At 33.1% G+C, this 12371-nt stretch overlaps 1 protein-coding gene across 1 annotated transcript; it reads right to left on the reverse strand.

Moving 5' to 3' along the window:
• Positions 1–3178: 3178 nt before the first annotated feature.
• Positions 3179–9778, reverse strand: LOC134254973 (multiple epidermal growth factor-like domains protein 6). Its single transcript, XM_062737508.1, has 6 exons — positions 9511–9778; positions 6414–6548; positions 5132–5269; positions 4183–4323; positions 3631–3742; positions 3179–3498 (listed from the first exon to the last, which is right to left on the reverse strand). The coding sequence occupies exons 1-6, from the start codon at positions 9776–9778 to the stop codon at positions 3336–3338; spliced, it is 957 nt and encodes a 318-aa protein (XP_062593492.1). The 3' UTR covers positions 3179–3335.
• Positions 9779–12371: the final 2593 nt, after the last annotated feature.

The following is a 12371-nucleotide window of genomic DNA, read 5'->3' on the forward strand; positions in this document are numbered from 1 at the left end:
ATTATGCAGGGATAAAACAAACAAATTAATGTGTGTTCTTGACTTTTGTTTTTTTTTATCAGTACAAAATCAAGGCGACTGAAGTTTGTGTTGATGAAGTATAATGAAATAACAGCAGCATTGAAAGATTAAATTAAAAAAATCATTTATTCAAGTAAAAAGAAAACGGAGAACAAAAGACAATTACACATCATTATGGGGTCAAAAGAGTCCAGAAAAAAAAATATAGAACATATGAAATTCTCATAATCATTTATGACCTTTATTTATCTAGATCCATTGATTATTTTACAAATCGAGGGGAGAAAAACACCTCTAAGGCAAGTGTTCCCACGTCTGCTAAATCCAAGGCCCCTTGTTTTCTGTTTTTTAACGCTTTCTTTACAGAAATTAATGCATACATTAAATTTCATAACCATCGCCCTTTTCCGCGTAAACATAATTAAAGAAAATCAAGGATCTTATATTACAAGTTAAACTGTGAACTTGTGAACTGAAATATATCTTTTTGTAGCTTCATATTAAAGGCCGGTCGTTTTTGTTTTTATTTCCTTCAGCAGCCCCCGAAAGACACGCCTTGGTAATAAAAACGAAGGAGAAAAAAATTAAGAAACATGTTTTAGTATTTACGTGCACAAAAATAACTTTCTATTCATCAAAAAAAAAAAATCAAAATCGAAAACTAGTTATATAGAAATCGAAATATCGGTTTTATTTTTATTTGTCCTTTTCATATCTATTTTGTTGATTTTGTTATAAATTTTGTCGATATTCTTTGTATACAATTAAGAATTTAAAAAATGCATAGTCGTGTGAAAAATTAAATCATCAAAGATTATATCCCTTGCCCAGCACACCATTTCAGATTTGGATATTGTTGAAAATTTCACACCATACATTTTCACCAACTACATGTACAAAAGAAGAGCAACGTCCGAAGACTATAAAATACGTCAACCTTGTTTGTTGAAGACTAGTAATAATGATTTTTACAAATACATTTCGGTTCATTTTTGCGTGGAAGGGGTGAGGGGGGCGGGCAATCTAATTTACTAATATACCCTCCAAAACAAGAAACCCTATTTTAATTTTTAGTGACACATCAAAAGTAAAGATTATTTAAAAGATGACTAATTAAGGACGCGGTGATCAATTGGTCAACAGTCCAAATGTAACTAGTGCTAATTGTAACGGGAACCGTTACAGATGTTCCCCAAACGCTCCCCAACTCCCTTTCGGTGCCATGTACCCTGTAAGCTTCATTAAATAAGACAAACTCTTTCCTTTTTTGACTTTTACAACGCTTTCCCAGAAGGATACCAATTATATTCAATTTTTAGCATTGCAACCAAGCGCATGTGAATGCATGTGCGTTATGACCATATCATCTTGTCTACACTATTTATATATTTTAATATACTATATATTAAAGCATTCAGTCCAAAAGTAATAAAAATCACTCATTCAAGAGTATTTTTAAATATACTCGTTTCAAATGCATGCACGTGCGTGCACGTGCATGATGATCATACCTTCTTGTAGGAGTCCCTTACATCTATCTATGTTCTAAATTCCATCCTGTTTGGTTGAAAAACAAGGGAGTTATAGCCATTTATAGTTTCAGCTAATCAGATTGCAGCACACGTGCATGCACGTAATTTAATGATTTTTTATATCATTTTGTAGGATATCCTAATGCATGACTATATTTTAAATTTCAAAAAATTTCGTCAAAAAACAAAGGAGAAATAGCAATTTAAAGTTTCAGCCAATCAGATTGCAGCACACGTGCATGCGCGTGATTTCATGATTTTTTTTCTATATCATTTCGTAGGATATCCTAATGCATGACTATATTTAAAATTTCAAAGAATTTCGTCAAAAAACAAAGGAGAAATAGCCATTTAAAGTTTCAGCCAATCAGATTGCAGCACACGTGCATTCGCGTGATTTCATGATTTTTTTTCTATATCATTTTGTAGGATATCCTAATGCATGACTATATTTAAAATTTCAAAGAATTTCGTCAAAAAACAAAGGAGATATTGCCATTTAAAGTTTCAGCCAATCAGCTTGCAGCACGCGCACATGCGCATGCTTTCATGAAAATTCTTATATATCATGCGGTAGATCTTCATAATGTAGGACTATGTTCAAAATTTCAAAGGATTATGACAAGAAACAAGAAAGTTATTGAGACTTTAGTTTCAGCCAATCAGAGCGAAGCGCACGTGCATGCGCGTGAGATCTTGCTACTTTGACCATGCTATCTTGTTTATACTACTAATGTATCCTTACATTATGAGTTTCAAAAAATTTCATCAAAAAATAGAAAAGTTACGGCAATATCCATTATATTGGTAATTTCACCTATTGCACGTGCGCGCTCTTGCAAGCACGTGCGCGCAAAATGACCTTTGTTTGGCAACTCTACATAACATGCCTACTAACCCTAAAAAGGTTTCCCCTAAGTCGGATGTGTAGTTTACAAGATCACTCGTGGACAAAATTTTCCCAGGAAGAAGAAAAATAATAATAATAATAATAATAATAATAATAAGAAACAGAGTAAAAACAATATGTTCCCCAACTTCGTTTGGGGAACATAATAATGACTAGAGAATTTAAGAACTGTAACAAATTCAATGTCATTAAAGATCACTACCCGGTATTCCCCTGCGTACACCAATGATATCTTGATAATGCAATAAGATGGTAGTGTTTGTGGCGTTTCATGCTCATCCATTTTGTCCAATTTATACTCAATAGGGAAGAAATCTGGCGATTTAATTGTTCAAGAGATGCAAAAGAGGGTGCAGCAGGTTTGAAAGAATTGACTTTCAATGAATGGATGTATTGTCAGTTTAAAATACAGCTCAGGGATGCTGCAATATATTGAAACACTTGTGCAGTTATCGCATCGGTAGAGTACACTATTCCATCATTTGGATATGAAGCAAATCAGACCTACATGTACATGTATCTAACACTGTTTAAATACTATTACACACCTACAATCAATTCTATCAACCTCACTAAGACAGATTTTTATAAAATGTTAATTAAGAAGCCTTTGCATTCGGAATCTTACATCAGGTTTTGCATTAAACATATTGGACTAATAACTAATCCAAACTGTTCAAATTATAGTTTAGTGTCCACTAAAATTTTCAATGTTGACTTTGGCTTAGCTTCGGTCAATAAACAAACTTTTTTATCCTTATCTGTGATTTGTAATGGCATGTGCAATAAGAAAAAAAAATCTTAAAGAAATAATAATTTTATTTCTCATCTAAGGTCTGCAGGAATATCCCAACGTCTATTGCTGACGCTTATCATTTGATAACGTCATACGTTGAGGGTTCTTTAATGTCACTTAGCTCTTGGTATTCACTTTTAATCTTTTCAGTGGACATTACATCTACGTAACCAGTATTGCATTGAGGATTTTTACTCTCCTTCAAAGTTTTCTGTGCTTTCCTTACGATCATGCGACGTCTGAAAATGAAAGAAAAAATATACTCAATTAAATTATAACTTCGGAAATATTTTGCTTCCTTTACAACAAAAAAAAATAGATTTAGAAATTTAGATTTCGAAAGGTTTAATTCAGATGAATACGTGAAGTACCGTTGCAGGAACACCACCACTAACATAACAATTATGACTGCTTCACATACACAAAAAGCAGCAAGAAGACCATAAAATCGAGACGGCCAGTCATTCTCTTCTTTTGCTTGGACTGAAACCATTTATTAATGTTTAATATCTTCTATATAAATTCATTGTTGATTTTTCAAAAAATTATGAAAACTGTGATTTGCTTGCGAATGCTACTTCTCTAAAACATTTAAGAATGTAGGCTCTATATCTCTTTGTCAGTTCTCTTAAATGATATATTTAATTCAATATTTTTTTTTAGATAGGCGTTCACTCTGTATTATACAAATAAATTATGCATAAAAAAATTTCCCCTCATGCAATATATTTGTTCATGTACAACAAGCATACCATTTCATTTAGGCATAGAATTTACTGTTTAACGAAAAGAAAATAATAATAATGATAATAGCCAAAAATAATAAAATAAATAAAAATTTATATCTAAAGGAGAATGTGTATTCCAATTTTACCAAATAGTGACAATAAATGAATGATGTATAATTTTATTGTTATAATTACTTTGGAAACAATCGTGTCCTTGCCAGCCTGATTTACAGCCCTGGGTACAGGAACCTGTCTCGTAATGACAGTCACGTGTTGTCTTACAAAATGCACTACATTCCTCTTTGCAGTCGGATCCAAAATAACCAAAACTACAAACTGAAAACAGAAAAATCTTACATATTTTTGGTCAAAATAAGAAATTAAACAATTTTTTTTTTTTTACACCAAAACATGCAAAATATTATAATCGAATTCAATTTTTTTCTGCAAGAATTGTATACTGAAAGTAGAAGAGAAAAATATCAGTCAAATGTATGGTACAAAAATGAATTCCTACATATTATATTTTTTCAGTGAAAATAGATATCAATTTATCACTTGTAAGAAATTAAATCAATTTTTGATAAAACAACATCACACTGATAGGAAATTATTTGACACAAAAATGCAGAATACTGGTGCATATTTAGGTGTACACGTATATACATGAAAAATGTTTACACTGGTTTACTTCTTTGTATGGAAATTCTGAAAAAATTACATATTTTAATTAAATCATTTAAATTTAATAATAAGAAAAAGTCTTTGAGAAAACAGACACATATATGCCTTATCTTTAAAAACAGTGTGTATAAGTTTTAAACCATAATGAAATGTAAACCCATGTAGCCTTTATAACTATTTCTTCTAATTTACATTAAATTGATCATTTTCTCTGTCTAGAATGAAGACACCTCCATTTCGTTCTCTGATTCTTACCCATCCCCAAAAAGTAGCATAAAAATTGTACAACGATCGCTTTGTTTTATTCTTTCGTGCTTTTATGAATTAAAGCAAACCATATATGTCTACTGTCTCCGTTTAAAGAATCGTTATTAATATTGACACATGTATGTCATATCTTTTATTAATCATTTAAACGTGTTAAATCCCAAATACACATGTAGTAATGGACCTTTGTTACCTTTATCGCATTTCTCCCCTTGGTATCCTGGATTACACCCGTCCTTGCAAGAACCATTCACGTGATGACACTGACGTAGATACAGACAACTGCCACAGGTTTCCCTACAATTACGGCCATATAGGTTTCCGTCGCATTCTTATAAAGTGAGGAATTTATACAATATATCATATGAGAGTAATATAATATGTATTGATAGAAAAAAATCCTTAAAATACTTCAATACTTAGTCAACCTTATTAGTGTGTTCCGCCATATCTAATTCGGAAATTTTAATTTCAATTATGTATAGTTACATATATGATGAAATTACAATTCCAAATGTGTTTTTAATATTTAAAATGAAAATTTCAAAAGCTTGGAAAACTGTAACATATATTAGTACATGTAATAACTTTTAAAACATAACATGAAAGCGTGTGTTAAAGTTAAACATAAACTTTGTGTGTTTGTTTCTATCTAACAAATTCAATCAATGTAAAATAGCACATATTTTAAGGTTTATAGTTGTTTTTTATGCATTGCCGACCGTCATGTAGCATAGTCGGTAGAGGTCTAATTCCGTGTTTGATTCACAACCACAACTGACGTAAGTCGATTAATATTGAGAACAAATGTAAATTCGCAAAATGATTTAAGCGTTGACGTGAACGCTGTTGGTCCTTCGGACGAAATTCAAAAACCAATGCCCCGTGTCATGCAATGCATATGCTAATAAAAACTCTCAATGCAAAGGGGCACTGAGTTTGGAAAAAAAGTAAAATTTTGGAGCCCTCCATCGGTATACGAGGGTCATTCAAAAAGTTCGTAGACTTTTGTCATAACTTTTTATGTAACGTCATATTATAAACAGATTTAGTACAGATATTTTAACAATAAATTCGAACAATTTGAGCAAAAAAAGGAAAATATCTTGATAATTATCAAAATTATCAACGATTCAAGACGGCAAAAATGGGGTCACGAAGCCGGGTCAAAATTGAGCTATTTACTAATTATACACTTTATAATGTCTAGAGTCATACCTCTGAAAATGGCGTTTAAACGAAATAAAATTGAAATGTTTAAATTTGATTTTGTTCTATTACTCCAGATACTAATTCTAAAGTAAACATTAAAAGACTGTTTCATGATGAATGCTTGGAATGAACTCTTCTACATAAAGAAAAAAAATCAAAAACATTATTTCAGCATGCAAGATCATGAAAGGGAAAGAATGACGTTTTTAAATTGGGTATTGAAATTGAGCATATTTTTTTTTTAAATTATGAAGAAGACTCACTCTGTTCACATTGTTCACCCTTGTAGCCGGGACTGCATTGAAAACAATTTCCTAATTGTATGTTGCAATATTGCTTGCAATTTACTGGACACAGAAGGGAACAATTTGATCCATATCGCATGGGAGTAGCACAACCTATATAAAACATATTATAGCATTGATTTACAGTCAGCTAATAAATAAACAATGCGCCTCTTTTTTTAAAAAGAAAAGGAAAAATTCTCTTCTTTTTTTGTACGAAGGGGTGATAAAAAAAATTGCAAACTATTTCTATATTTACAGAACCACAATTTGAATCAGAATGAAATTATATACAAATATAGTGACACAAAAGCAGATGTTATGTGATAATTTACCCCATGTCTGCGACCTCACAAAGTGAAAATGATTTTTACATTGGTGAATCGTTAGAAAAAAAGTTGACTCTGTCATACTCGAGCAACTAACGGCTGAAAAGTTTAAAGCTTATCTTTGAAATCGCGTTGCAGTAGTACAATAATTTTTTTTACAAAGTTTATGAATACTCAAGACTTGCCAATAGACCAGTCATTAATTTGATTGAATGTTTAAGTAACTGAAGGGAGATGGTAAAATTGATATTTGTTCTGTTGTCCAGTGTAAGAAAATGGAGAAGATATATGTCCTTAGTTGAACAATAAAAGTTATAAAAGATACCAATGCTAAAGTTAGAAAAAGAGTTGAATTTCTTAACCGTAATATAATTATTAAATCTCTAAAATATCGTTTACTTTTGTCTTGCAATCATATCAGCTATGATAAAATAAAACATCCACAATTTATACAAAATGGATAAATAACGCTCACAAGACAAAGGAACAGGGTTAATGATGATCTCTGTGCTCATTCTTGGAAAAAAAATATCCTTATCCACGGATCCTATATCTCATATTTGGCCATTTCTGACTGATGTATTGTTCTTGTTATAAAAACAACATACATGGTAATATACAAAACTTGGAAAAATCGTTTAGCTTTTTTGAGTAGAACGCTACTTAACATACCACGTGATTGCCTGGATCACTATTCGCGCATTGGCAGGAAGGTGGCAGATATCATTGCGATCGGAGTACACTACAGTACCAACCAGACCCAACCTGACACCAAAGCAGTCCCAGAAAGCAGTCCCCGGGACTGCTTTGGGACCGCTCTGGGACCGCTATGGGACTGCCCTGGGACTGCTCTAAAAAGCAGACCCAGCAGTCCAAGCTGTCCCTGGGACTGCTTTCTGGGACTGCTTTGTTCACACATGCGTGAAAGAAGTTCTGAGATGACATGATAGCTCCGCCCCCTTGTGTATTGTAAATTTGCAGCTTCCAGTTGTTTTGTTTACTAGCAGCAGAGAGGAGTTTAAACTATTAGGAAAGCAAGGATTTCTTACAATCTTCTGATAAGAGATAATTACAGTTAATTAATATTTTCAGAGACTGTATATTTACACAAATGTAGTAAGAATATTTTTTTGAATAAAGTTATCAAGTAAGGAAGTCAGGAGTAGATTTTTATCCCTAAAAATAAACTACAGGTTTATGAGCAAAAAATATCTACATGTAGGTCTATTTTATTATTTCATGTACAATTATGTGCACTCAAAATTTGCATTGACACTATTTAAAAATATTAATTATACAGTTAAATGTAAGATTTTTAATAGAAAAGCTTCATGTTTTACGAGCACCACTCTAGAAAAGTATCCCATGCAACCCTAAAATAAAGCCTAACAATTTATTGAATGACGATGAAATAAAATTATGCTACCATTCTTCCATAACTCAAACAATTTGAATAATCATCGGGGAGTTTATTATTGAATTACCGGTAGTTTTTAATTTACAACTAAGTTATCAAAAGAGAACATTTATTTTATAAATAAAGAGTTCAAAATACCGGGAATTGTGATTTATTTCTTTTTTTCATTTGCTTATGTTCACATGTACCTGGCCAATTAATGTTTATTACATGGTATCAACTCTAGCGGTTTCAATCGCCTTAGGGCAGAAAATCAGTGCATGCTAATTTAGTATACGTATCAGCGTTTCACATCATTGAACATGCTGGTCAACAATGACCCTAATTTCCATCTACCTTATATAATGCAAAAAATAAAATTGATTTATAAAATGTCTATGAATTTCTTTCAGGATTAATTAATGTTGAACATAATCTGATGGTTCCATTCTGGTGATTTAGAGATGTACATTCTAACATTCACAAATAAAACTCTTAAAACTGAGTATTATAGAGATATAGAAAATAACAATAATTAAATTGACATGTCAGTAAAAATAACCATGAATGAAAAATAATACTTGGCAAAATTAACAAAGAATTTTCTACAATCCCGATAGTATGGAAATTGGCGATATAATGATGAGATCTATTTAAAGCTAATTCTTACTGGTGGAAAATAATTAATTCGTGTTTAATTTTCTGTATAAAAAATAAATGGGAAACAGTATAAATCACAGAAAAATAAAGAAATTGAATTATTAATTTAATACATCCGATAATTGGATTAAATGTTCATGTTCAGTTTAATTCATACATGTACGTGTGAAACCCTTCTTTCTTCAATAAATAATCATTCAATTTGTTTCTATGGGCATAATGTTCATAAATGACCTTCGCATACATGTAAGAAGTCTCGGCATACTACCCAGAAACAATTTCTACTGCCTTTTATAGTTCCATTGTTTATTGCAAATCTCATTTCTGAGTTAGCTCCGCCCATTAAATTAATAAACCTCGCCCACTGGGACTGCTGGGACTGCTTTCTGGGACTGCTGAGACTGCTCTCTGGGACCGCTGGGACTTCTGGGACTGCTGGGACCGCTTTGGGACTGCTGTGGGACTGCTCTGGGACCGCTGTGGGACTACTCTGGGACTGCATGCTGTGGGACTGCTTTAGCAGACCCAGAAAGCAGTCCCCGGGTCTGCTCTGGGACTGCTTTGTGTCAGGTTGGGTCTGGTCGGTACTGTAATTGAAACAATAATAAAAATGGAAGGCTTATTTTATTTTTTATGAAAGTAACTCAACTTATTTGCAAACTTTTTGATCACCCCTCGTATATGTTCTTACCATACACCTCAACTTCACAGAAATCAGTAAATGCATACTGAGAATATCCAGTTGGATAAGTAACATTTAGAAGTCTTTCATTGTAGTATATGACGTATTGCCCGTGTACAGGACAGCTTATGTTGACCACGGCTGGTATTGTGGATCTGTTGTAGATTGTGTCGTGGAAACAGAGATGACCATCAAATCTGTCTGTTGTGTTCGATATATAAACATAGAATCCTAAAAATCTAGATGTGTAGCCATTTGAAGAATCTGAAAAAAACATGATTTAGTTTCAGGGTTTGTGAACAGGGCGACAACTTTATATGAGAAGAAAATTGGGCAAATCATATGTGATGGGGACTTTTTTTCCTATTTTTTACTAATCTGCTTTTTATATGTAATAGATTTTTTAAAATGTTTGTTGAAAAAGATAATGCATATAGGTTGTGTATAGTTTTAGAAGATATATTTGAAAGATTGTGGGTTTTTTTTGTTTTGAAAAGTAAGCTTTAATTTAATATTCCTTCAATAAATTACAGTATTTTCAATCCAAGAATGATGCTAATCAAATATTGTTATTTAAGAGTTTTTTACTAGAACCCATAACAAAAATCTTAAATCTTAAGGCATCTATATTTATCTGAAAATAAGATTTAAATATCTGATAAAAGAAGTTGCCCGCATGGTGAAGTCGTTCTAGCGTTTGTTTGGAATCGTGAAATTAGGAGTTGATCCATATGTCGCTGGGTTCGAATCCCACTGTGGATTGTGGAGAGCGGTCCTTTGTATAAGGCTATATAAACCGACGTCTCATGTCGCAGTGGATGCTGGCATGAAAAAGATCCCTCATGCTCAGTAGGCCTGCGTGCTGAGCAAAGGACAACATTTGCAGCTCTCAGGTAAGTGGTGGCGTCTCCATATCAGTGAACAATTCTCGATGGGGAGGTTAAACAATATACAATCAATAAAATGGGAGAAAAATTATAATAATCTTTAAACGATCATTTTTGTCAAACATTGAGTCTCTAATTGTCCGTATGAAAGCAAGGCTTTATTGTGAAGACTGAGAGACCAGTTGAATGCAGAGAGAGAGAGAGAGCGAGAGAGAGGGGGGAGGACGTCAAGTTACGTATCAAGTGTGATTAAAGAGGTTTTTTATTTCATCTGTCTTTTCTTGGTTATTTTTTTGTCTTTCATTGTTAAATTTCTTTTTGAGATACCCCATTCACTTTCGAAACATTCGGACTGCATATGATATTTATCGAATGATCCATTTCTACTAATCTGCTTCCAGATAATTGGAAATATTTACAGTGAAACTTTTCCTAAGTTTTAGAAAAGCTCAAGACGAACGAAAACACTCAAAATATACTCTTCATTTCTTATTTTCAATTTTACAAGATTTTTTTTTTCTGTTAGTTTACGTTCCTTTGAAAATACTCAACTGATACACAATGCATACTTGATATGCAATCAATGTTTGGAAGGGCTGAAAACCAGAATGCAAACTTTTTTGCGCCACTGTCTACTTTAAAAGTAAAAAAAAACTAGAGTCGAGCTCGTTGCAAAGTAACAAATAGGTCTTCCGTTGGAGCTACGGAAAGGAAGACGTAACCTTGAGTCTAGGTCAAACCATTCCAAAGGTATATAAGTAAGCAACCTAAAGGCTTGTTGAGGAAGCAACTTACAATGTTTCGCCAGGAAAAAGACTGTAAAGGAATGTTATGAGCATGACCTTGAACTTTCTAAATGACCTTGCGACAAGCAATGACAAACTCTGTTATAAAAATACATAATCTGCGTGTTACCGACTGGAAAAGTTCACGTATGTTTTTTTAGATATTCTTTTAGTCCTTATCCAACCAAAACATCTTATCTTAAGTGACCTTGAACTTGAGTCAAGGTCATGCCCCACCCTGCATTATATGAGCAATGTTTCACTGGTACAAATACGGTTGAGAATTTAAAGTTTCTCTGTCAGTAACAGTGACTCGTCCAAAAGACTGGATATGTTCAGTTAATTTTTTTTTTTAACATATACCGAATCGTAAGAATTTATTAGGTTCAAAATTATGATTTACATGATCATTTAACTTGAAATATATATCTATAGGACATGAATGCCTCGCCGAGTGTATATTAGTAAATAATGCAACATTAAATCTGTATAAGTGTATGACGTTTGTTGAGAATATCTTGAATAGTTTCTTAAAAATTGAAATCTTAAAAATGGAAACTCCATACAGATAATGCATATAGGCATTAGCTTACATAAAAATATCTCAAATGGTTTCTTTAATACTAAGCGAATTGCAAATTAAAGACAAGTAAGGTCAAGGTCACATAAAAGTGCAAGATCAAAATGTATCAGGATACTAATAAAAGTTTGATAAAAATGTCTTGAATGGATTCTTCAAAACTGAAGGCCGCCCGTGTGACACAATGGTTAGAGCATCTGTTCTACACTAAGGTACCGGTCACGGTAGCCTAGTGGTAGAGCGTTCGCTTCGTGATCGGGAGGCCCGGGTTCGATTCTCGTTCCCGGCGCCGCGTCATACCTAAGACGTAAACAAAGGTAGTGACTGTTCCTTCGCCAAGCGCTCGGCACTAGAAGTGAAAGTCACGGGTCTTTCGGATATGACCTTAAAAACGTAGGTCCCGTGTCACGGTAGGCGCTGGCACGATAAAGAACCCTCACTGTTCAAGGGCCCTGAGTGCCGAGTATAGGTCTAAATTTGAAGCCCTTCACCGGCATACGGTGACGTCTCCATATGAGTGAAAAATTCTCAAGTGGGACGTTAAACAATATACAATCAATCAATCATTACAATCTACACTAAGGTTTGGATAGCTCTCATAAGTGTGTATCAGCATAT

Source organism: Saccostrea cucullata, unplaced genomic scaffold (assembly GCF_032062105.1).
Source record: "Saccostrea cucullata isolate Sc308-1 unplaced genomic scaffold, CSIRO_AGI_Scuc_v1 ctg1358, whole genome shotgun sequence".
Classification (NCBI taxonomy): domain Eukaryota; kingdom Metazoa; phylum Mollusca; class Bivalvia; order Ostreida; family Ostreidae; genus Saccostrea; species Saccostrea cuccullata.